The sequence below is a fragment of the Camponotus vicinus genome, unplaced genomic scaffold (assembly GCF_025532165.1).
Source record: "Camponotus vicinus isolate PSW18456_S1 unplaced genomic scaffold, iyCamVici1.0 SCAF_6, whole genome shotgun sequence".
NCBI classification, from domain to species: domain Eukaryota; kingdom Metazoa; phylum Arthropoda; class Insecta; order Hymenoptera; family Formicidae; genus Camponotus; species Camponotus vicinus.
In genome coordinates this window covers 1,703,381-1,731,210 of record NW_028141978.1, presented here as the reverse complement: position 1 = coordinate 1,731,210, position 27,830 = coordinate 1,703,381, and the positions used below count along the sequence as shown (strand labels likewise).

Genomic DNA, 27,830 nt, shown 5'->3' with positions numbered 1-27,830 from the left:
ATTTATCCGGCGGAATTTCATTCGTTCGTGATCCGCTCATCGCATCGCTTGATCCCCTCACTTGCGTGTCCATCTTCTTGGTGTCATCCGTCCGGGACCACGTATCTTTGGCACCAGCGTGAGTTCGAGAGAGGGTCCTCTTCCACGTCGACGCGAAAATCGGCAGTTTCGATGATGGGCGGCCGCGGGGAACGACGGCAACGACGACGACAATAACGACGACGACGACGACGACGGCGGCGGCGGCGGCGACGGCGACGTCGACGACGGCGACGGTGATGACGTGGACGACGCCGTCGTCGGCGATTAGGCGGCCGACACTGTGGACGCGGCACGAAGCCGCGCGAGATCGTCGACTAGTCCTCCTCGGGGCCCATGTTCATCAGCATCATCTTCTTCTTGGCAATCTTACTGTATTTGATGTCGATCGGCTTCGTCGTGTCATAGAGGCTCGGCGCTTGGAAGATAATTAACGCCGTGCCAAACACGCAGGCCAGCGTAAAGATCCAAAGGAAGATCCGGTCGAGCACCATCGCGACGTACTTCCAATCCTCCTCCACCTGGGGACAATCCAAACGAAACGTACGATCGTAATTAATTATTTATCTTGCTGTGAAATAATCAGCGACCTTTCGATGATTCATCGTAAGATTCAAATTTAAAATTGCGTTTGTCAAGAACAACAGAGAATTAAGAATTTCTTAAAAATTCAAAAAATTATGAAACTTTAATAATATATGAAAGAATGTGTGGATGTATTTTTAGTTTGTTCAAATTTACTTTGTACAGACAAATTAAACTTAAACATAATTTTTATTTAATTATTTGCAAGAAAAAAAGAAGTATAAGAATTAGAGAAAAAATATACTTTTTAGTATTTTTAATATATAGCTTTTAATTGTTTCGAAAAATACTTATTTATAAATCGTTTATATATTAATAATTGTTTAAACAATTATTTAAAAAATTCTAAGTTTATTAAAAGAAGTAATTTTTCTCAATAAAATTTTTATTGAGAAGCGAGCGTTTTTCCTCATCATTAATTCAACTACAGACTCATCTACAGTCCGCATCAAAACAAATGTCTCCTATAGAGAAATGACCTCTCTGTGCATTCTTTGCATATGGATCTCGTAAAGACACAAGAGACTGGATCGAGAGTCTCTTGCGCGCATGTTTAGTATCAACAACTTGCCAAGCATATCTGTTATCCAACTTGCAGGGCATTTGGTATACGACGAGCTAGGGAACGAGTTCCTATCTAATGTGATCCGCTGGAGCACCCTCGACATACTGCGTCAGCTTCTCGCATAGAAAGAGAAAGAAGGAAACGCGGAAAAGAGAAAAGGTCGATCGATCCATCGCGCTAACGGTGTATTGACTTCCATACAGATTCTCACTGCGACAAGGGGGGTGCCAGGGAGACACGATAAAACAGTCTCACCCAATACTTTTATGATACTTTCACAAGGACAATGCACCAGGCCGTTACTTCGCTACTACTCCGATCACCATTTCCCTCGTATTTTCTTCCCGCTCTGCTCGTCGCGAGATCCACGGGAGAAACATCTTTGCGCTGAGAGCATTTTCGATACGTGATCTTTAAGGTCAAGATATCAGAAAGCGAATAAACCCTCCTTCATTCTCCCTCCTTCCTTCCTTTTTCATTTCATTGATAGTGCACGGAAAAACAACCATGTGTATTTGTATAATCAAAATAATTAAAAACTAATAATCATTTAATTATGTCATACAAATTTTTTGATGAAATATATTCATTATATAATGAATATATAATTTGTACATATTTAATTTAATATATATGTATTATATATTAAATTATATATATATATTTAATTTAAAAAACTGTGTATACGTGCAATATGAAATTAATTATTAAAGATAAATTAGTAAATAAAATTAAAGTAAAATTAAAGTATTTGATCAAGAATATAAAGGCTTAGTGCCGATTTCTGCGCAATTTCGTTTAATGTTTAAATGTTTCGTGTTGCAACCGAGTTTTTATTCAAACTCAACTCTTTTAAAATCTGACAAAGTATTGACAGTATCTCACATTTTACATTTCACTCACATAAAAGATTCTTTCGATTTCTTTTGTAATTTTATGTACATATATTTTGTATATACGATTAAAAAAGTATGATTCCATGCAAGATGAAGCGGCACTATGCGGTTCTACGAAATCGAGTTGAGCCAAAACTTGGCTACAACAACGAAATTGGCTACCGCATCATACTCTATCCTTTACTACAAAAAATACATTTGCATATTTTGTTATGTATATGTGCATTTTGAAACGTATATATATGTATGTATGTTATTACATGGTATACATAAAGTGATAAGCATACAATGTGCACTCGCTATGGATACACCCACATTGTTCTATATACAGTGTATTTGATATACCGTTTCAAAGAACATTTTTCAATGTAATTAAATAAATGTAAAATAAAATACAACTGTTATAAATATAAATTTCTTTCTTTCTAGGAATAGAAAAATGTAAACTCATCTTGTAATAATTTAAATATAATTTTGCAAAGTTATATTTACGTTTGATAAAGAATTTCGTGTAGATATATTTATAACGCAAACGTGAAATGAAATTAAAATAGAGATGTAGAACAATATTTTTTTATATAAACTGCCAAAATTTCAGATTTATTTAAACTTTTACATAAAAAATTATTCGAGTTTTTCCTTCATAATTTTAATCTTACAAAATAATACTTTCTGAGCACTCGGTATGTACACACTTGCCGCAAAACGGGCGCATTTGGCAATGAACGGCACTTTGCCGCAATGCGTTCTCCACCGTATACTTTGCGCAAATAAGTTATGCGCGCATTGAAGAAAGAGAGGGAGGGTTTTAAGTGAAGCTTCATCGAATTTGGTTTGCCATGGCACCAAGATATCCGAAGATATGCCTTGGCAAACTATATAAATCCGGAAATCAACACATATCCGGAATCACAAGGTTCCGATTTAACCGCGAGACGTACCCTCGTGAAAATTGAACGCACGATATCATTTTTCGTATAGTTTGACATTCGATTTTTATCAGAAAAAATATCGAAATGTTAAAATAATTTTTTTAAATGAAAAAATAAAGCTTCGAAAGTTAGCTTTATTTTAATAACGGAATATTATATTCTATTTCTTTTGTTAATTTTTGGAATAACTTTGTTCTAATAAAAAGTTTCAATTTAAGATTAAGTTATTAAAATACTACTAAAATACTTAGTTGGAAAGTTGTAAGAAGATAATCTTATTTGACTTCTCGCTGCGTGGGAAAAGATTTATTCGTAAAAAGAAACGTCAAATGCCCGTTTTTCGACAATTCTAAATAACTTTGTGCGAAGCATAAGCCAGATATTCTTCCGTCGACGTTTTCATTCAAAATGGCTGATGATCATTCTGCATACAAAGATGTCTCTTTTTTATTGCTTGAGAGAATGGTGCGGTAAATGCGAGGGAAACAATATGGAAAGAGGCAGAAAGAAATCTATTCATATGTTTAACAAGCAAAAGGCAAGAAGAGATGGAGAAGGAAATCTTTCCATTTGTTTAACATCCGCGTTCGCAATATTTCCAGCTGCGTTATTTCATGACTGTTGCTGCGGATTATGTCTATCGTCGAGATCCGACGGAGTTGATTCTTTTCCGGTTTTACGAAGGAGATTTCCAAATCTCTAGAGTATACGCGTTTGAGTCGGATCGCGGTGTATCTTAGATACGCTATAAAATCCGAAATATCGCACGAAACCGATCGCGAGATCCGTCTAAAATATGAGAATTCGGATCACGAGCTATAAAACCGGGCATAGAGCAATTTAGATGATTCGTAACGAAGATACAATGCGGAACACATCATTATAAAAAACATAAGTTATTTTGAAATTTTCGATGGATATACACGCACATATATTGCGCTTGATCTCGAAACCTATACAATTCGAAAGATGCCAAAAGTGGATACCAGAAAATGAATCAAATTTGAAACAGTTTGTGTAAGCTTGATCATGTTTAACGCCGCAAATAAAAGTATCTCTCCTAAAAATAATAGAGCGCATTTTGTAAATTTTCGCTTATTCTCGACTTGAGAATTCGAATTTATCGAATTTATGGCGGGCTCGCCATAAAACCTCGTGAACTTTTCTCATCCTGACGATGAGACTTCATGCAAATCTAACATTATTTCAGATATCATAAATAAATGAATATTCTATGCACATTATCATTATAAGAAACAGAAGTTATTTTGAAATTTTCGTTGGATATACACGCACATATATTGCGCTTGATCTCGAAACCTATACAATTTGAAAGATGCCAAAAGTGGATACCAGAAAATGAATCAAATTTGAAACAGTTTGTGTAAGCTTGATCATGTTTAACGCCACAAATAATAGTATCTCTCCTAAAAATAATAGAGCGCATTTTTAAAATTTTCGCTTATTCTCGATTTGAGAATTCGAATTTATCGAATTTATGGCGGGCTCGCCATAAAACCTCGCGAGCTTTCCCATCCTGACGATGAGACTTCATACAAATCTAACATTATTTCAGATATCATAAATAAATGAATATTCTATGCACATTATCATTATAAGAAACAGAAGTTATTTTGAAATTTTCGTTGGATATAAACGCACATATATTGCGCTTGATCTCGAAACCTATACAATTTGAAAGATGCCAAAAGTGGATACCAGAAAATGAATCAAATTTGAAACAGTTTGTGTAAGCTTGATCATGTTTAACGCCACAAATAATAGTATCGCTCCTAAAAATAATAGAGCGCATTTTTAAAATTTTCGCTTATTCTCGATTTGAGAATTCGAATTTATCGAATTTATGGCGGGCTCGCCATAAAACCTCGCGAACTTTTCTCATCCTGACGATGAGACTTCATGCAAATCTAACATTATTTCAGATATCATAAATAAATGAATATTCTATGCACATTATCCTTTTTGTAATGAAAGTCAATAATCCTCTTATAGTGTTATGAATCACGAATAGTGAGAGATTCATTGCGTTGCGTGCAGAATCACAAAGGCAGTTACGTATGATACACACGACATTATTGTCATCCGCGTACCATAGTGATACGATATATTACGATCAAAAACTATTATATTTCGCTACCATCTCGCTCCGAAATGCTGCGCAATAATAAAACGTGCGACAATCCTCTCCCTCGATAGCATTAGACTTTGTGATATTCAATATAAATCATCGTTTTTTTGTATCATGTAAAACGGAGTAGCTACCGTATATGTTCAATCATTACAAAACAATCGATGTTCTGCAAACTACTACTTTCAGTGGTTTTACAAACTCGTAATCGAGAGATACAATTGTTCGAGAAAATTTATAAATCAAATAATCTCAATTTCGTTCACGCTTTGAAGTGTTGCAATTTAATTTAAAAAAAAATTAAATTAAAATGTTCTTTTGGATATCACTTTTTAAATCTACAGAAAATGGTTTCTGAGTACAAAATTCTGACAAAATAGATTAAATATTTCATGATAAATAAAGAAAAATTGTTAAAGATATATTATTAAATATATTATAAAAATATATCATAAAGTATTGTCAAATTAATATTAAATAAAAATATGCTGTTTTATACAGAGCCTACAGAAATTATTCTACAGAATAATCTAATAATACTAAGAATATAATTGAAAATTTACAACTTTGTGATATTTAAAGCATATTGTGCGATATTTATAAGGCATTTATTAATTCTGACAAACTTTTATACCACGCAGAAACATTTTTTCTCTGTTGCATAAAGTTTAAAAGTTACATAAATAAGTGGGCGTTTGATTTTAAGGTCAAAAGTCATACCTTTAACGGACAATACAGCATGAATGGAATATACTTGCGATTCATGTGTCTTAAGACAACATATATATCCACAAAGTTTCATTCAATTAATGACTTATGATTGACGAGTGTTCTCATAAATAGCTTATTTAAAAGAAAACAAGATTAAATGTACAAAATAAAAAGTAATAAAAAATGCAAAGTATTTTTTTGAAATTATTTATAAAAATTGATTGCTTTCAACAAATACTTGTTTCTCGATGCAATCATCTTAAATCGTCGGTAAAAATAAAAAATAAAATGTACGATATATGTGTGTGTGACAAATGTACTTGCGATTCATGTGTCTTAAGACAACATATACAGGGTGTATCTGAAATGATGCACTAAACTTTAGGAGCGTATTCTAGAGGTCAAAATAAGATTTTTTTTTTCCTATGAACATAGGTCCGCAAATGAACCCCCCTCCGAGCTAGAGGCCCCTAAAGTTTGGGGAAAAAATTAAAAATTGGCTGTATTTCAGAAAAAAAAAAGGTTTTGACGTTACCTATCACCCTCTCTTGAGAGATAAATAAATTTGCGTTGCGAATGTTTGGTCAATTTCACACATTTTCGAATTTTAGCTCGGATGGGGGATTCATTTGCAGACCCATGTTCATGAGAAAAAAAAGTCTTATTTTGACCTCTAGAATACGCTCCTAAAGTTTAGTGCATCATTTCAGATACACCCTGTATATCCACAAAGTTTCATTCAATTAATGACTTATGATCGACGAGTGTTCTCATAAATAGCTTATTTAAAAGCATATAAAAATGTGACTTTTCGTCACTTAATATATTTCTCCTATCAATATATTAATAATAATACTACTCACGCTCTCGAATCTGTCCTTGTTCTTGGCGTGTTGAGCGATGAAGCGAGCGTCGTCGATGGTCTTCTCGATCTCGCGTACCAACGGCTTCTCGAAGGTGGGGCTGACGTCCTCGTGAGCATATCCGGGACTAGCCGGTCCGAAGAGATCGTCGTCCGCCCCCGGCAGTGGCAGCGAGGGTAGGGGCTCTTCGAAGCAGGGTGCGACGGTGCCGACGGTGCCAACGGCGCCGAGGTCGTACCTCGTAGCCGGCGGTGGCAACCCGTGCGGCGGTACCTCGTACTCTCCGCTGAACCTCTTGCCGTAGTACGTGTCGTACTTATCAGTCTCTGGTACATGGAACACATCGGTGAGGATGCCCTCGGGCGGCTTGCCGTTCGCCGCCTCGACATCGTCCTCGTCGTCGTCGTCGTCATCGTCATCGTCCTCGTCGTCGGCGCCGTCGTCGTCGGCGTCATCGTCCGCGCCACGACCGGCGCCGTTTCCACCCTCGTCCTCGTCGTCGTCGTCGTCCTTCTTCGGCCGCTTGATGAGGAGGAACCGCGGCAGGACCTGGATGAACACCACCCGCACCCACTTAGACATGCGATGGGTCACGGGCGAGCGGAAGTTGACGTTCAGCACGGCTATCGTGATGACCACCGACAGCGTCACCAGCACCATCGTGAAGAGCAGGTACTTGCCCAGAAGCGGCACCGTCAACGACGTGGGCGGTATTATCTCGGCCAGCAGCAGGAAGAACACCGTCAACGATAGTAATATCGAGATAGACAGCGAAACCTTCTCGCCGCTGTCGCTCGGCAGGTAGAACACCAGCACCGATAGGAAGGATATGCCCACGCACGGTATTATCAGATTCACCGTGTAGAAGAGGGTCTTGCGGCGCAGGGTGATGTTGAACACGATGTCGGGGTAGGGCTCCTCGCAGCATATGTAGAACGCCTCGTTCCTCACGGCAGGCACTTTTATGATGTCCCACTCGACGGAGATATAATAATCGGTCAGGTCGATCCCAACATCGATTTTATTCGAATCCTCGGTCTGCAAAAGATGCCGCAGGTCGACCTGCAAATACGGATGGAGAAATCGAACGTGAGTCGAATGAAGATTGAGCGAAATTTAGCAGAAGAATCACAATTTTTATAAATGCATAAGATATTTATTTGTGTAGTTTTGGCCAAGTAGAAAATGCAATCGTAAAATCTATCATCTGTAGTAGAGTCGTAATAAATTCTTCCTATCAAATCTCAGTTGGCTAATAATCATAATCCTGTAGATAATTATTTCTGAATGTTTCAATATTATGTAATTGTAGAATATTGTGTTGTTTGAATTTTCAAAGAAAATATTTTCCGCGTAATATTTCAACACTAAAGTTTCGTATCTTTCATAATGCTTTGTTTAATATTGACACAATGACATGCATATCTCGCACGCAAATATACATATGTATAAATATTTTATTTTAAAACGCGTTTTGTCGCGACATACACACATATACTTGTATATTAACATAACATATATATACATATATGTACATATTGTATTATTGACAAATTTATATTTTACATCAACAAATACTTAATACAATCTAGATATTTAGCATTGTGTAAAATTCGCGTAAATTTCTTTTATATGTATATATAACAGTAATGACATACTATATGTGTGTGTGTATATGTGTATTTATATATCAACCGAAAAATAATTTTAATTATTACAACTGTTACACATTAATAATAAAAATCTCGTTACACATTAATAATAAAAATCAAAATTATCAAAGAGTATGTACACTATGTATTAGTATAATAAAAAGCTAGAATTTTTTAATTCTTTCGTAAATATATATTCTCTAACATATTTTATATTTTCAGATTCTTCCAAATAATATACATAATATATTATTCGAGTGATTAAAAAAAACATTCCTGCAACTGGAACTGCTATAACTCTCAAGAAAAAATTATTAAGTAAAATTGATTGTTAATTTTCATATTTTAGAATAATGTATATTAAAATAAAAATTTCTTTTATTTATATACATATATATGTATAATTTTGTAAGAAGAAATGATGATAAAATAATGCAAAGACAATTTTATATATTAATAATTTTCAATTATTTATTCCTTTGGGAAGCTTATGTAAAGTAAGCAAATTAAAACCGTTGTTAAACTATAAGTTTTTATTTTTATTCTTATTTGTTTTTTAACCAAATATAAATCATATATATAGAAAGAAAGAATTGTTATAAAAATAAAAATATGCTGATCACATAAAAATATGCTGATTTAATCGTCTAAACACATTAGCTTAATCTGAGACATCTTGTTTTTGCAATAGCATGGTAATCCGCCTCAAGATCTGTAATCTAACTAATCTTCAGAATGAATCTCCGGCTTTCGAATCACGTTGAAACGATCTCGAGAGATTTGATTCAAAACTGCGATAGCTAAATTCAAATTGTTATTCCGTCCCGCCGCGCCTGCTATTCTAATCCTCAATTGCTCGGCATCCGATGCAGTACATAAACACACCGATAAGAGGGAAAGAGAGAGAGAGAGAGAGAGCAAGAGATAAATCAGTAGATATAGCTAAGGAAGGTACTTGGAGTGTCCAAAGATTATTATCTTAGCGCGCTGTCTAATCGATGCTCAGGATAATCCGCATCACGGAAGGAACTTTCTGACAAAACAAGTATATATGTATCTGTGCGACGTAGCTCTACATATGCATATAAGCACGTTGATATACAAATGTTATTGACGTTTTTCGTAAATTAAGTTGCGTTGTCTCATCTAATAATGCGACAAGTAATGTTTAAATTATTATAGACGAATAAATTAATATCTTTTTTAATTAAGAAGATGCGCGCGCGTGCTTATTTTCGGAAGAATATAAATCTCATACCAACAAATTACATTGTTCCAAAGTATTTCGTATACGAAATGCACGATACATATAAAAGCGAGAATATAGTTTTGCGCTATTCACACCAGAAGAAGACAATAACTAGAATTGTCATTGTGCTTTAAACTGCTGCGCCTTGAAATTTATGGACTGCGCGACTTCTATTCGAAGACATTTCTGATACAGCTCTCGCGCGATAAATAACATCTCGTGGCCTATACGTTGACTTTCACGGTATGCTTTGGATATACATGTATCGATTTACATTATAAAGCAATATGCAGAGTATCTGGTATACCTTCGTTTCATATACAAATATTAAAAACTAAATTAAGAATGCTACTTATTTTAACATCAAGTATAAACAATTTTTAAATTATAAATAAGTGGAAAAATTTAAAAGTGGTATCATATAAATACCTGCAAAAAAAAATTAAAAAATAAAACCTCAGAAATACAAATAATGAAATTTTATCCTTTAAGTTAATTTCATGAATATCTTATTTTACCGAAATCTTAATCTGAGATTTTAATCGCTTGTATATTTAATGTTGAAAATTATAAAGTTACAAAAAGAGATATTGCTTTCAAAGTAAATTGTTGAAAGAAACTCGATTTTTATTTCCTCAAGAAATACATATAACTGACATCCTGTATATATGTATTTGTGTTCTGTGCTGCGAGAGGTTTTCTCGATCAGCTACGAGTCGCCGAAATCCATTTTATCCCTCGCCACAATCGATTTTCTAGATACACTATTGTTTAAAAGAGAGAGAAAGAGAGCAGAGACATGGAAAGGAAAGGAAAAAAAGGACGAAAGGAAGAAGAACGGAAGAAGCGAACGGAAGAAATTGGATACCTCTAATGGCTGCGCTGGATATATTCTGGCTATCTCAAAGTCTGCAGACCATGGAATCGGAATAAAGTCGAGAGCCAAATCTCGCGACCGCCATCGAAGTTACCGGCTGATCCTCCCTGGACCACTTTCGAGATCTGTCGATAGTTCGATGAACGATCGTTGCTCATTCACCGTTGCCTTTCTCGCGCATTTTCTCACTACGCTGCTTGCTCTTTATTCGAATTCGTTTCCTGATTTTTCAATTTCATCTTCACGAATCGAGAAGTTTTCCTTTTTAATTTGAATTACAGAAGAATTTTATATAACGATCCAATTCATTTTCTGTGAAGTAAAAATAAAAATAATTATTACATCATTATATGTAAGCGTTATAATAATTAATAATGTATAGTTTAATTAATATATAGTTTCCCTCTCTCCTTTTAAAAATTTCATTAAATATTTTCTATTAACATCTCTTTATTTTTAAAAAAAGTTCTCGAATTTTTTTATTAATGTTTTGTATCTAACAGTAAAATTTGTTCTGTGAAGGCATGTATATATCGGCGTCTGTTTTACGTTGACTTTTATTGACATTTATTGCAACATTCCGCAAATATTGCGATTAGTTTTGTATCGATTAACCTTCATTTGTTGAATGCAAGCGCCGTTCTATCTTCGTCTCATCCCGATGTCTTTTTTCTGATGGAAAATATACTCGATGTAGCCGCAAGACATGCCGCTGGGGAAAATCGAAATCGAAACGCGGAAACGGAAGTTATCCACCGCGTAGGTGGATACGAGGTGATCACCAGCAGCCCTATGTTTTCGAAGTGGCTAGCACGGACGAGCTTCTCTGTCGAAATGGCTTACCCCCGCAGACGCGGGATTTATATCCGCAACTGTACAACGGTAAAACTCTCACAGACAGGCGGATTTGTCAGTGACGGATATATCCGTCGATCGAACGATGGGTAGGGTTTACTCCCGTCGGATTGCGCGTGAGAGAAAATGCGATCGACAGGACAAACAGGCGCCTCGCGAGTTGTAATCGCCAAAAATCGTGACATTTCATTGACGCGCGCGTTGCTTCTCGCGTTGAAATTAGAACGCGCAATAAAATTCCGTAGAGAATTCTATCGCGTAAAACGTATCTCTAATAACAATAAAATACACAAATTGGACAAAACTAACATTATCTTGTGCCAACTAAAAATAATCTGATAGAATTTCGATAAAATAATGCGCAATTGATAGTTTGAGAGACGAAATATTGTAATTTTTAAGTATTCAATTTGCCGTATTATTTACTTTCAGTTAATTTTGAAGTATAAAGTTATCCAATAGATCACAGCTTCTTTTGTTTCTCTGGAGTATAATGACCAGAACGTAAATCAAGATATAAGCTTTGGCTAATTTACAAAGTTAGTATAAAGTTAGTCGAGAAGAAACCTGTTCTAGATATTTCTTATAGACATTTTTTAGATTTTCATTTAAATTTTTCAACGATAGTTCTTCATTTTAGTTATAAATTATTTTTTGCCTCAATCTTTCAAAATTATAAAAAATGTAGTTAACTATAACAGCCTAAATATCATTTTATTAACGTAGCTATTTTTATCATTTTATTAACGGAGCTATTTTTAGCTCTACATAAATAGCTTTGAATTTGCACACGTTTTAATCTTATCTTCTTTTATCTTATATCTTCTCCTATTATCTTATGTCGGCAATTTATAACAATATGTAAATTGTAAAATTATAGGAATTTCCGATACCTTTTTTACATTTATAAATGTTCAAAATAGATAAAATATACATAAAGTAGTCTCTAATTAAATAGCACTCCAAAAATTTTAGTCGTATAATGCGTTGTTATACAAATTAATTCGAAGTAATTTATATACAATATTTGTATAATAATGAATATTAAAAGTATCTCTTTATTTTATTTACATATGATAAAAATGTGTATAAAATTATATATATAATTTATAATAAAAATGCAAAATTTAACTTTTTCGAAATATATGTAAAAATATAAATTTAATTTATTGTAGATGTGTGTTGAGTGCATAACATTATTTAAATTACGTTCATACTTCATATATTTAAGCCATGGAATATATTTTATAATAACGAACGAATTTTTATTGAAACACGTAATAAAAACTATTTTCACAATTTTTGGGAAATATGTGTGACATATTCCTCGTTTTATTTAACGTTCATGCAACATGTGTGCAATAAATTGTCGTAAAATATCGTACATAAATATCATTTTGCGTTATGCATTAGAATTTACAAATTTCAATTTTTTTCATACAACGAATTGTGAAATTCTTCGCGAACTAATTCTGTAGAATTACAAAAAAAAATATGTCTGATAATTATCAGAGCAGTCTTGCAATTTCTACTTGTCCTTTAACATTCTTTCTATGCACTATAATTATACATATATATTATTTGTCTATAATAACTCAGTGAAAGATAATTCTTAAAATTATCTTAATATAAATCTTAATATAAATTGTAATATTAATCTTAATTAATATTAATCTTAAATAGGACAAGCAAACTTGAGCATGTACATAATCTTTCCTTCATATAATAATAATCACACTATTTATTTATAATCACACTATATATTTGATTAATTTGCGTTATAGTGCTTACCGTGTAACCGTCGTAAGTCCACGAACCAAACTTCATAAAACAAGTCTGCTGGTCGAAGGGAAAATATTCCACGTCGATCTCACAAAATGATTTATAGATTGCCGGTGGCTTCCACACGACCTTCCCCGTATGATGCAAAATCGCCTTAGTCATAATGGTTACCTCATAATTACCATCGGCACTGAAAATAAAAAAAATCGACATTTTAAATAATTTATCATTAAGCAATTTAAGATATAATTAATAATTATAACATATTATATCTCAAAATATCTGAAATTTGAATACGCATTTTTATACCGACTTATTAATTTGTGATTTATTAATTTTTTTTACACTATATCGCATAATTTAGTGCATTTGTGACATTGTAGTACATTTGTAAATTGGCGCATATTATATAAAATGTTTTGTTCTTGTCTTTTCATGCTATTATCTGCGCAATAAATACTTTAAACAAATATTTCACATTATTATATAACAAGAAAAATATCTTATAATCAGCATAATTCTATTCCAGATACCTCTTCCTAAATTATCTATGAAGAAGAAAAGGAACACCATATGTATCGCAACCGCAACAGAATATTAAAGCTTCCTGCCATATGTAAAGTCAATAGAAACGGCATCAATCGATATCTCGAATAAAACGAAGCGACGCTTCAAATGTTGCTGTATAAAAATTTGACAAAGCGATGTGCGCTTCGATGCGTACATTGAACAGCTGTAACCAATCTGTCGCTTTCAATCACCTTCTCCATATCGATTCCTTTAGAAATTAATTCTCTTTCTCTCTCTCTCTTTCTCTCTCTCTCTCTCTCTCTCTCTCTCTCTCTCTCTCTCTCTCTCTCTGATTTGTACTAAAAGAAATCATCCTAGTAATAAATATTTTTAATTAATTAATCTCTCTCTTTCTCATTCTTTGATTTCACATTGATAAATGTCTAGAGATAGAATCATACTTAAAGCATATTAATTATTATATATTTTGGTCAATATTTAATTAATAAACGATAATTAATATATTAATTCAACATTTTTGTAACATTTTTTTATTATAAAAGAAATATTCTTAAGAAGTATGAAAAACTAGTCAAACTCTTTTTTTTCATGAGCGATTAAAAACAAAATCATGTTTCTCATCGAAATTAACCGGTAAGTGAAAAATTCTTCATTTAAATTAACACGACATTCTTCAATTCAATTATTTTTCTACTCTTTTACTTTATAAAATAAAACAATTTTTACATTGCAATCTCACTGAGGTGATTTAAGCCCGTGTTAATGAGATGAACCGAGCGCGGCTGTCGGTTCAAAGCTGCGAAAATTCGAGAGGAATTAACATGGAACGTTACGAACAGGCAAATTCGCCGTGAGCGAGATAAGAAAATCCGTCGTATAAACGATACGGGATAACCGGTAACATACCGGGGCGATATTATTACGCGAGGCTAAGGAAACAGAGCGCACGAGCGAAATAAATTCGTTGAGATAATGCGATCTCGCTCGGATTTCTGATATAATACATACCGCGCTGCGGCCAGCTGACGCTGTCACAGCTGTCACTGTCGCGACTTGCACTTGTTGCACTACTTTTAACGGTCAGCCCCGGCATTCTTATTAGTCCGGCACGTCACGGCCGTTATATCGCGCTGTGAATTCTGCCGTGTCGATTCGTTTCGCGCCAATTCGTGAATTTTTCATTCGCACCGTCTTGCGCTCTGTCGTGATATTATCGATCGCGATATTTCCTCACCACGTTCGTCGGGACGAAGGAGACGCGTTCTTTGACATATAAATTGTCGATCGACAAAATAATTTATGATCTTAGTTGCTATAGTGTGAGTAACATTGTGTACACACAGGTATAAATGTATGTACATAAGGTATTCGCGAATATATATCAGAGAAAATGGTTACCGACAGTCTTAATAACGGAGGATCAATAATTAAAATTGTTTAACATTTCACGTTGATCCATAAACGCAGTTATTATAATAACTGAAGGGAGAGAATATATTCTATCTTTTATATTTATAATTCTTTCTTTAAATTACTAATAATATACATTTAAAGAGAAATCCTCGTAATTTTTATAATTCTTGAAATATCTAAAATGCAATATACAAACAATTCATAAAAAGATGAAATTCTCCCTCTTGATATAAATGGATTAAAAGAGTTGAAACAACTCTTGATCGAGAAGATTAATTAGTATTTAAAAAAATAATAATTTGAAATCTCTCTCCTATAGACGTGGCATATAAAGGACTATGTATTTAACGTTAACGAAACGATTCATGAAACTCGAGCGTTTGCTCGCAACAAAAGCTGAATATCGGATAAGTTCTCGCATCTCTATGCGAATCCTGTTACACAAGCTTCTGCGCGTTAATGTAGGTCTCCTGCACTTTGTGCGGTCATCCGATAATTATAATTCTGTTATCAAACTCTGCATAGAAAGAGAAAGAGAGATAAAGAGAAAAAGAGAAGAAAGAAGAAGAAAAAGGAAAGAGTGCGCGCGTGGTAAAAATAAGAATAGTTTGTAATTAAGAATAGTTTTGTAATTATTGCGGTTCAGTATAATAATGCACGTGCAAAATGCAGATTGTAGTGAATCGCAAAAGTTAAGGCTGATTTGATAACTCGAATAATCGTTGAAATAATGAGAGATGTATCGAAATATAATTTTCCTTTCATTCTTTTGAAACCAGACACGCCCACGCCCGTAGTCATTAATTACATTTCTGCCGTTATGATATTAATCTCTCGCTTTTCTGCATTCGGCTGCATCGTAATCTTGATACACACAGCCATCAATAACGATAGAAACGATATTCCAGGATAATTATCCGAGAATCGATTGTGTACAATGCATTCTCTACCGGCCACATAGCTTTCAATTATGATCGATCGAACGGCTATCTTCATGAATAGTGAAAGCAGCCGTCACAATTCCGGTAAACGGGACAGGAAATGCCGAAAATTAGCCCGTGTGTGGAACGTTGCTTACATTAATCCCGCAAATTGGTCGTGCTGAATGCTTCGCGGATTGAAAATCAACGTTTCCGATGCGCATGCATTAGAGGAGAAGGATGATAACGACGAGTCATCTGATAACGTAGAGTGATGATTTGAAAGTGACGTTTCAATCGCGACTCGTTGTCAAACGAGACATTTAAGCTTTGTTCTCAGAATTTCTCGGTGAGATACAGTCCCGTTGTTATGGAAATATTACATCTCTGATGTTGCAGCATTATTCTGTCGCAGGAAAGATAATCGTTCGCTTAATGGTAGAACGAGTCACAATCGTTCTTGCAGTCACGATTATCTCGTAAGTAAGCTTCAAGGAATTCTATTTCGTTGAAATTTGTAATAAATGAGAGTAAAACAATATATAAAATGCAATAATCCCCTAAATGGAGTTTCGCTGAATCTTTCGAAGATACTTATGGGATACTGTATTTTTGCTTTATAATTGATTTAAAAAAAGCGAAACAAATGTCTCTTGAAAAATGTCTCTCGAATATTTATATCTCGACAGTTGGAGGCAGAAACGTAGCAAGCGGATCGTGAGAAACAACGCACGAGCGCGTTTTACAAGTTACATCAAGAAAGTTTGAAGACTCAATTAATCACATTTTTTCGTTTTCAGCGTGCTTTATGGCGCGCTTCTTGTGCGACCGCGTCATGTAAATCTCGGAACTCTGTGCAAGCAGTAAAACCTCCGTCGACGGCTTCGAGTCGCATTGAAAGGCGCATAGTCTTGTCGCAAATCTTAATGACAACGTCGTCGTCTTTTTCTCCCATTCTTTCCGACTGTCTTTCTAGAGACGACTCCTTGAAAAAACTCTCGCGCAAGAACTTGTGACATAATGAAAGACGATATCATCCTCTCGCCGATCAGCGCTACGAAATTTGTCATGACCACATTAATTAATTTCATATTCATTTTATTCATTAAATACGACTAAAATTGTATCTCTTTGGAATCTTTATTTCTAAATCAAACATATTAATTAACTGACATATATAAGATATATTGCTGGTCGTTTTAAGTCTACGTTGAGGGTTTTTATAATTTTGTATATCAATAAATACATATATGTTTAATTTAATATTAATATTAACTATAAATTAGAATAAACACGAATAAAAAGAAAGATATAAAGTTAAGATGTATAAAAGTTTAAAAAATTAGTATAAAACATAGCTATGCGTATATATAATTTCGGAAATATCGAAAATCTAAAAGTATAATTGAATTAAAAAATTAAATTTTTTAATATTTCGCAATGTTGTATAACAACCGTTCCGCGGAAATCGCTTTCTCAGGACCTCAAACTAACACGACGATGACATCGACGGTCAACATTGTAAATCGTCGGCCATTACGGTAAAGTCCACCGATAATCTTTTCCGCGGCTCACTCGAGAAAACGTGCGGACTTTGTCGTCTAGACCGCATCGGTATCCCATGGGTAGTTCGTCCTATCTCGACGAGGTAAGAGCACGAGCGGGGGTACATTTGCCGGTCTGAAAAACTTGAATCGTTGCAACCGCATTCCACGCTGGCCACCCTTTATGACACGATATTACTTACAACCCTCTCTACTACCGTCCCTCGACCCGTCCGGCGATCGTTCCAAGGGAGAAAAGCTCCCTATTGTCGTAGATCTCGATGCTTACGATGTGGTATCCGCGTGTGAAATGTACCTGATCCCGCAATTGATAACGTGTTATGGCACACGCGAGAGTGCTTCTCTGGGAAACTGGACGCGAGAGCTTGCGGTTGACACTTGCAAAATGCGAGTTAAATGGTTCGGTGAGAGAAAGAGTTATTCCATAAATGTAATCAAAGTGAAAGTTTGAATGCGCTACGAATAGCTCACTATCATGGTAATTTTTTTCATTTGCGCCCTATCGAGTTCATCCCTCCCCTCTTCCTCGTTTCCCTTTGTATCAAATCTGCATCGTAGAGGAAACAATTACTATATCGATTGCTCTTTTTACGCGTGTGCGATTACTTGGAGAGAAGAACGTTGCTTTGTTACCAGGTCATATCCGTTTTCTCGCGAGGCGACTGGAATGGATTACCGCAACGCGCATCTGGGATGAGCTGCAGGTGCAGTAATCCGGTGATAATGGAGTAACGAGATTCGCCCGCACGTACGTTTCCTGCATATTTTAACTTTGCATTTTGCAGCACGGTAGCACGTACTGCGCCAGGGTCGTTGTGCCTAAGCAACCCTTTGGCCGCCATTCTCTCGGCCCTTCGCGTACATACAGACGTTTATTTACTTCGTCGATTTTCCACGTAGACTTAGTATACCGTAGCCATTCTTGCGAAATGGCAATTTTACGCGACTACTGGAACAAGGTTTCGAACGTTTTGCGAAAAATATTCTTTCCAATATGATTCTTTCCAATGTTATTCAAATTTATACACAATAAATAATAGTACTAGAAACGCTAGTATAAGTTGAAAAGGTAATTTTTTATCAACTAAATCGAAAATGTAGGATAAATTTTTTTTCTATATTTACGAAGCCTTTATTTTTGAAAAAAATAGAAATGATTTGAAAAAGTGGAAAATGATCGATAACATATTTAAACTTATTGAATTTATCTCTTGATAGTGGCTATTAAAAGATACCATAAAATTCTCTCTGTTAAAAAAATATAAAGTTTTTACATAGATATTTGATCTATATAGTTTACATATATAACTTCTTCAGTAATTGAAATTATTTTATAGCCTGCGATATTTAATATTTAAATTATTTTAAATCGTTTTACTAAAGAGACTGTTATATTTTATACTTTTATATTTATGTATTTTAATAATCATTGGGATTCATTCTCAATTATACATAACACAGGATCGTTAGAGATCATTCATTTTGTTTTAAAAAAGAGTGTACATATTAATATCCTAAAATTAAATTTCTCGAAACCAAAAGCTCGTTCAAATGAAAATGAACTTATTCTATACTTTCGATTTATTTATAAAGGAAATTTCTTTTACCATTATACTATAATTCTTGATTCATCCTAAATAATATGAGAATGAAAGACAACTTGCGGAAATTTAAAATACTGTTATATGACAAAATAATTTCTTCATAACCATATAAACACATCACACAAAAGTGTTGCGTCACTTATGATAATATACTTAACGCGTTTAGTAAATATTAGCCAATTTTATGAAATTAAAAGAATATAAGATATTTTTATATAATTCGGTAACTATTTCGTTGATGTAATTAAATAATCTTGTAATAAAATAATCGCTCATCTGTAATAAAATAATCTTGTTGAATTAACGATATTATCTCATTAGTTTGGAATAACAGTTTTATCGAGTCAACAATATCCGGTTTGTTAAATTGTTAAAATATTTTCTCCGAGTTTATAATGACTTACGTAAAGTTGTTTAGTTTGTTTGACGCCTTTGTATCAGAACGCGACGATAGTTGAGCTCAGAATGCACTTTGCATGTAGAAAACGGAAAATGAGAGAAAATATATCGGGCATAAAGTGTAGGCAGCACCGTCTTGGCACGTTACAGGCTGAATTTTACATAATGTATCCCCTCGAAGGAATGAAGAAGGTAAGGCAAGGGATACCCGTGGCTCATGAACGTGCAAAACGGATTCAAAGCTCCCCGATGGAAATGAGAATGGCGGATTGAACGTCACACGCTTGAATGGAGTTTAATAGGGCGAGTTAAGTTCACCTTATTTGAGATACACCGTCTTTATATAGGCGAGATTACTCGCCTTCATCTTGTGAGACTCGATTGTTCACGAGGGAGAAAGGAACCGAGAATGCCGAGAAATCCCAAAAGTGTCATCAATTCTGGTCTTTTAAATATTTCACTTTTTAATTTCGAAAGTATCCGACAGATTTCAATGAAATCCGTTATTATAGAGTTCTTGGAATCTTAGCTGATTAGAACGTGTCATCAACAAAATTGAGACTTGAGATATAAGAAGCTTTTAAGTTGTTGGAGCGATCTAAAATATCCATTTATATATTCGTAATATTTTTCTCATTTAATGAAGATATTACTATTATAATCGATATAACGCTTTTCCTCTTTGAAAGAATCGCCGGAAGAATTTACCGATAACGTTACAATGCGATGTAGTTGCTGCGCAAGACGAAGGGCTGCATCAGCCGAGATACACGGCTAATTAATTTCGGCCCCTATTTTCCGGATTAATGGTTTCGTAATTTGCGCGGACTTATGCAATTTGCGGCTAAGCTGACCGCACATTATGCATCACGTCATCGCGTTCGAATACTATGTGCACGGTGAAGACTCGCAGCGGATGAAATCTGCGGTCGTACATGTCGGCATCACGCGCGATATCGGCGATTGCTGATTTGCTTCCCTTCTTCCCTGTCGAGATGTTAATTAGCACATCAACATAACTAGCATATCTCACTGCTTTAGTTCTCTCTACGATCTGCTATTCGCGGTAATTATACAAAGAGCATCTCCTAAAACCTTGAAGAAAGAATTTTTTTCCACATAGTAGACTTCCTGAGTTACTTTTACTGCTTTGCCCGAATACCTGCGATATCGAAGCATCACACTATCATCGATCTCGTCAAGATTGTGTGCGTGGGTATGTATCCAAGATATAACCTTTTTCCGCACGGTTACTCGAGAGTTACGTGCGAGGATCATCGAGCATGAAATGCGGCATGGGAACCACCGAACAAACGAGTCGACCTCTCTCTCTCCGCAAGGGGCTTCAACAACTCCCTCTCCTCGTAAAAGTGTCCTCGGCTAGTGCTTGAGTACATCCTATTTCTCAATGCTAGACGCGCCGGGTGGATACCGCTCGTTCCCGCGGCATGGATTTTCAAAATAGCGGGCGAAAACGTGCCGTCCCTCCGAGAAATATTCCGAGCGAAGCTTTACGTTTCTTCGCACTTTGCGCTGAAATCCTATAAAATATGGTCGCTTCGCGTAGTGATCAACAATCCAAGATAAGAATGCGTGGGACAGATGATAAAATCGGTGGGTATGCGCGAACGAAAGATCTACCGTGGAAAGACGCTGAGTGATATGGTCAATTGCATCAAGAGACGCTTACGTCAATGATTCGAATGTCGCGAACGCTCTAATATTATTATAAGTGAAATATAAAAATTTCTACTCACTTGTTGTAAAGAACAATGTCAGGTAACCAAATGTGTTCCGATGGTACGTGAAGGGTGTCGACGCCGCCATAGTCGTCCGGATTCCACTTCAACTTGTAATCGTTCCACTCCTGAAAGCAGAAAGAAGAATCGTAAATGTTTCACCAATTTAACGGGGATGAAAAAGACTTAATCGATTATCGAGCGTCTGACAAGAGTAAAGAAAAATGCCGCGAAACGAGAACACGAGATTGGTTTTTCTATTCATGTACATTCTCTCTTTTTTCCTTCCTTTTTGTGTAATTCTTTTTATCACTTTTCCATCATAATGAATATTTTGAAATTATTTTGAATTATTAAATTATAATTTATATTAAATCATAAAAAAATGAAAATACTAGAAAACATATTTTTAAAAAATTTATTTTCAGCAAAAAGAGAGTATAATTATAATTGTCAAAGTCTAAATAAAACTGTACAGTACAAAAATAAAAGTATAAATTAAAACTGATTTATGAAAAAAAATAGGAAATGCAGGACAATATTTATTATATTTATGTAATACTGTATTTATGATTAAATCCTAGGATCTCTGCAGTCGTACAAGGAAGAGTGGGTAATCGTTCGTAATCGTCCTAACTGCTGTCAATATATCCTGCCGTCCGATTCGACTCCCTCTGACCACCGTCTTGGCGACCCTCATAATTATCTCGCGGAAGTTTCGCCCATCGTAGCCGATATCCGAGCAGGAAGATCCTATTTCCAAGATTCACTTTCCGTAGTAACGGCTTATGCGACCAAACGAGGTAAATGATTAAGAGAAAGAGAGAGAGAGAGAGAGAGAAAATAATTACGAGATCTGCGGTTTTTCTACTTTCTTCTTTTCTCTACTCTTCAATTTTTTGTGCTCGAGAAAGATAGCGATGCTCGAGTACATTATGGAAACGATACCATTACTAAAAAAGTTTCTTTCTTATAGTTCTGTTTCTTTCTCAGTGAAGCATGTATCTCTTTGATATTGGCACGCCTTTTTCCTAACTCGTTAGCGTGTCGAGCAAAAGCAACAGTAACAAGACGATCGAACGAGATATTACGACGAGCATCATAAGGCAGGTATCTACGGGCGTCGCGTGAGATGCATCAATATTTCCTACGAGACAGATGCTTGAGTAACGAGGCATAATTTACGCAGAGTTTTCTTACGTCGGATCGATACTTGAGCAACGCCCAACTCCAGTAACATTTAGATTAAATTCTACTAATTCATCTATTAAACGCCGACTGAATTTACATCGAATTAGAATTATTGTTAATAACCTAATAATTATATTTAAGTAATTTAAAATATATATGAAGTTTATGATTTCTAATAATTAATATTAAAATGGTTGCAAGATGAAGGTATTCTCAAAATTATTCAAATAATTTTAAACATCGGAGCACTCGGATTATTTGAGGATTATTCTAAATTATAGCATTATTATTTGAATGTAAGCTATCCAGGATTTTCAGAATTGTTTCTAGATAACAAAAATAACAAATTACTATATAACAATTACTATATATTTTTCTTTCTCTTTCTCTCTCTCTCCTTTTTTCTCTTTTTCTCTTTGTCTGCCTTTCTCTCTCAGGGAGAAAGAGGAAAAAATCATTTTTCGTTTTCTTGTTTAACTTCTCTTTTTGATATAACATGTAAGGTTTGCCATGGTTACATAAAAGCAAAAAACAATTATATTACTTTTCAAATATGCGCGTTGCATATAATATAATTTTATACGTTAAAATCTGTTAATTTATTTGTTAATGGAACTTTTATTTTCTCTATTAAATGCTCATAGCATATGTAGAGATTTCATCAGCTTAAAAGAAGAAAAAAAAGTAAACTCTATGAAATAGAATATAAGTGATTTCATTGTGGTAAAAATATTAACGCTTTTTATAAAAAATTTTGTTTCTATATAAAAACGACTAGCTATAAATTCTTAAAATTCTCGTTGCACGCGTAATAACATGTATAGTGCTGTTAAATTTGTTTGCTTGTTTCATCTGCTCCAAATTATATGATTTGTTAAATTAAAAAAATATAAATATACACATTTATTTGCATTTTGCGATTTCTTTCTAAAAATAAAAAAAAAGATAAATATATGTAGATAATTCAATTTTATTTCCAATAACAATGCATTTAGAACGATTTCCAATTGAATTAATTTTGCATTAATTTGAAAATTGAATTATTGCCTACTACGCAAATCAAACTTGATAGAATTCAGACTTATATTTCTACATCGAAAATTAGTTAAATTGCACATGCAACGGAGAGACATCTTGATTTCATCATCTTATGCGCAAAATTATATCACACAGCAAAGCGCAATAGAAAACAACCGCTGCAGGTGCACCCACGATGTATGTTCGCGCTCACGAAGTGAGTTTCGTTGCTCCTGCAGGCATTAATTATTCTGTTCGCAATTAGCCGAGTTTGGTATGTATCTGGTATCACCACGAAGCGCATCTAAAATTTCACACACGATCCAACAGACTCATATCGAGATCAATTATTTTGGCGCTCAATGAGAGTGGAATAGTCAAAAGGTTTTAACTAGTTTAAGGATTAAGGGTGGTTATTTTCCCTAATATCAGATTAATCTTTCCTTAAATATAAAGAGAATTTTATTATATCGTTTAGTAAAAATATCTGACTTGCATACAAGAAAAAGCAGGATAATGGCATCAGATGTTTCTCAAAATGCGTCATTTGGAGAATCATTGACATGAGAAAGCTACATGCAATGTGAACAGATGCACGCAGTTATGGCATACACTTTAGTAATTTCTCCGCGTTTGCCTCCTTCTCCTCTGGAAAGCCGTGACACATGTGATGATAAATCGTCACACATCTACCACGGAAAATTATCTTCATGCTAAAACGATTATACGGCGGCTCAGATGATCTCGACATTAATTTAGTACGTAGCACGAAAATAGGACCAAGAACGCCCGTGAGACAACTTTGTCGAGTGTGCGAGACACGAATGTTCGATGATTTGCAATCAAACAGGAAAAACTGAGTGAAAAATTTTAACACTAAATCTTCTCAGATAAGGAATTCTTTCATAAAATTTTACGTTTTGTTAAGTTTCGGGCTAAAATAAACTGAACAAACTAAATAATTTCGTTAATTAATGCAATGCTAAAAAATAATAAAAATAATAAAAGTGTATTAAAAAATATTATAAAACGCAACAATTTTCAACAAAGAAAAATAATTTTACACGATAAAGTTTTGTTCCGTCTATTTTTTTGATCATGAAACATTAAATGCTTGATCTAAGCGAACTGTGTTGTTTCAATTTCTTTTGCCAAATTAAAAAAAAACATCTTTTTTTATTACTCCAACTTGTACACCAAAAACGAAAAAGTATTTAGATGCTTCTAATTATATTATTTATTATTTAAATATTATTAAATAATGAATTGGAACAGCTCTAAATAATGCAGCTCTCTCTCTTGCGATTAGTTTGAAAAATTGTATGCATGTGTGTGAAACATAAAAATTAATGTTATTTAATTCTTCAACAAAAGTAAATTACGCTACATGTAATTTGCATTTGAATTTTTCTACTGACGCTCCACAAGATGCGATTTATCGGGGACGGAAATCGATTGTACAACGTCCATTGTAAAATCGCATAGCGAACCTCTATGCACTGAATTTCCAAGCGCGATTAAAGTCTAGCGAGAGAAAAAACGCTGGTAATTTCGAAGCAATATTTTCTTTCTTACGCGCGAAAAAAGTGCTTTCGCTTGAAAAGAATGCGCTACAGAAAACTTCAATCTTCTTTCTCGCGTGCCTCTCGAATATTCTCAAATAATTTATTTCTTTGCTGTTATCGTCTAATTACATATACATGTAATAATTAATTAATTAATTAATTATTCAAAGTAAATAAAAAAATGATTAAATTTATAGCTCTTTGGCGGAATTACACAACATATTTTAAGAAATTTTTTGGATAAGAATTAAATTTTTATTATTATTTATTATTATTATTTATGATTATTATTATTTATGATAAAGATATTTCTGTTATAAGATTCGGGAATACATGCATTTAGCGCGTCTCCGATACAAACTAAATTCTCCAAGTTACAATTCTCTTCCTTAAATACATTTCTTTGTTAAAGGAGTTACATTCGATGTCGAGGAGGCAAGGCCGAGGTGAATCGTAAATCGGTTTTCACCGCATCGAGGAACGTATTGTCGCGGAAAGGAGGCGTAAAGAGAGGGAGCGAAATCGACGACTATCTAGAGCGTAACCTTTTAAACTCGAGAATGGTGGAGAAGAATCTCCGTATTTTCTCGGCACCTCCTGTCGCGTGAGGCGCCCAAAGGATTTGTCGATGTATCCTGCGCGAAGAGAGCTAAGGGAAAAGAGGGAAAGAAAGAGAGAGAGAGAGAGAAATTTTAGAGGAGAGGGCGAGAGTTTAAACATACACAAAAGGCTGAGTAGGTACTGGCGCCACGGTTTATTCGACTGCCAAACAGTTACGCGTGTGTATCACGCGATTGACAATCGGGAAGCTTTTCGATTCGTGAAAAGAGACACATCCTCTTCCATTACAATGCAACACCCGGAATAAAGCGAGCATAGCGTAACGGTGGAATTCACTGTCGTTTATTGCGCACCGTATCGCGCTTTGCAGCACAGCTGTGTTCTGTCGATACTTAAAGATTTAGCCAAATGTAATGCAACGTTATGTCAACTTTCACGAAAAAAATCTCGTGGCGGAAAACATGAAACATGTGTGCACGCGCGCGCGTCAATTCTATCTGGCAATTTTATCAACAATATTTTGTTAGACCAGTCACTATTGACAATAGAGCTAGTACCTTCGAAATACAAGTGTTACTTTTTTTATTACAAAAGCCGTATCTTTCTATGTGTATTTAAAAAAAAACGCGACTATCTCTCTGATCCTGTCATAAATATTTTTTTCTTTATAAATAAATGTTAAATATAAATATACGCAATATGTGTGCATCAAAAGTTGCTCAGATTCCTAAGAAGATAAACCTATGTTAGAAATAAAATTGATGACAGAATTTTTCATCTACGTTATGCAAAAAAAAATTCGGAACGAAATAGCGGTTATATCCTTACAGATTATACGAATGCATCACAGATCGTGCGCTGATATCTCAGGTCAGCGCTTCTTTCCTTCACGGGAGGTCAGATAGAATCTTTTAACTTCTATAGGAGTTCGTGTCAGAACATTTCGCGCAAGGTGGAAAACAAGCGCAGAGGACAGGAAGAATCCGTTGTTACCAAAGTAGGTGAGAAAACTTGGCACGACTCGACGAAAGCTGTCGGCTTGTTTTCTGGCAAAGCTGACAATCGTCCGTGTCGGACATTACGAAGCCGCAAAACTCGCTTAGCAACACACAATGGCAGAATAGTAGATAGAATAAATAATCCGCGCGATGCGGACATCTTATCCTTGATGTTTGAGCAAGCCTTGTCGCGCTTGTATATCCATAATCCCTAAATCAACTGTATTATTTCCGTAGAGAAGGGCGAGAGGAACTAACAATACGCGGACTCTTAAGTCATTTCACGGCGCAAACGTCGTATTCCGGTATTCATCGAGTGTAAAGTAATCTCTCGTTACGATGTCTCGTAAAATATTTGCTTCATTCTCAAGTCATGCATTAAACACACGTAAGAAAAACTCGAGCTAAATCGAGAGCACGTATGTGTACTTAGTCACATTCGTTAATTAAATTCAAACATTCTAGAACTTGTTTGAAATTATCGACAGAATAAGCTTGTATCTCTTTATATAGTGTGTAAATGTTTATATAAATAATGTATGTATCTATCGTTTAATCAATTCTATTAAACATGAAAACGTTCATTTTTAATAAGTTGAATTAGATAATAATGTCGTTCATTTTTAATGAGGCATAGATAATGCCACAAAAACGGACGAGATAAACTCGCTTAAACGATTCGAGATATAATAGCTTTACGTGACAACGATACGACAAATTCCATACTGTTCTCTACGTAAATTCTCGGCTCGCGATGATGAATACGTTATTCAGATTCGTCTTTGTAACACGGACGACGCCTTCGTGTTATCGAGAAGTTAAGTGCGGCACGAGCCTTGGTCGGGCACATCGGTTAATGAACAAAAGGCCGGGAAGAGAGCGAGAGCTTCTACTTATATTATGTTGCAGTTACAAAGGCTAAGCAGGAGAGTACGGAAACTTCTCTATGACGCGCGCGTGCCCGCCCCCGCCATATATTTATAGTATAAATATCGTCGCGAAAGAGAGAGAGATTCTCTCCCTGTGTCGCGAACTCGGCCTGATTTCCGCCGGTGCTCGACAATAGAGAGATGAGGCGAATTGAAAACCCGTCTCCACTAATAATAACGAGAGCTTGAATATCTCTTCCTCTCTCTCCCTCTTTCTCTCTAGCTATCTATCTCTCGGAATGT

General features: G+C 34.9%; 1 protein-coding gene and 1 long non-coding RNA gene across 8 annotated transcripts in view; one reads left to right on the top strand and one right to left on the bottom strand.

The window, feature by feature from the left end:
* Positions 1 to 350: 350 nt before the first annotated feature.
* The window catches only part of Nachralpha1 (nicotinic acetylcholine receptor alpha1), a 127,050-nt gene continuing 99,570 nt past the window's right edge, over positions 351 to 27,830 (bottom strand). For all 5 annotated transcript variants that reach the window (XM_083103550.1, XM_083103553.1, XM_083103549.1 and 2 more), the window contains 4 exons: positions 21,345 to 21,454; positions 13,165 to 13,345; positions 6,741 to 7,802; positions 351 to 560 (listed from right to left, as the gene is read on the bottom strand). In XM_083103550.1, the coding sequence (XP_082959676.1) occupies positions 357 to 560; positions 6,741 to 7,802; positions 13,165 to 13,345; positions 21,345 to 21,454 (1,557 nt within the window). In that variant the 3' untranslated portion in view covers positions 351 to 356. The remainder of the gene's footprint in view (positions 561 to 6,740; positions 7,803 to 13,164; positions 13,346 to 21,344; positions 21,455 to 27,830) is intronic.
* Positions 11,160 to 13,987, top strand: LOC145973909 (uncharacterized). 3 transcript variants are annotated; one of them, XR_014439568.1, is made up of 4 exons: positions 11,160 to 11,400; positions 13,158 to 13,176; positions 13,262 to 13,291; positions 13,685 to 13,987. It is a non-coding gene; the product is annotated as an uncharacterized LOC145973909 (long non-coding RNA). The 3 variants fall into 3 exon arrangements; XR_014439569.1 differs by having other exon boundaries at positions 13,158 to 13,321; XR_014439570.1 differs by lacking the exon at positions 13,685 to 13,987 and having other exon boundaries at positions 11,160 to 11,292; positions 13,158 to 13,463.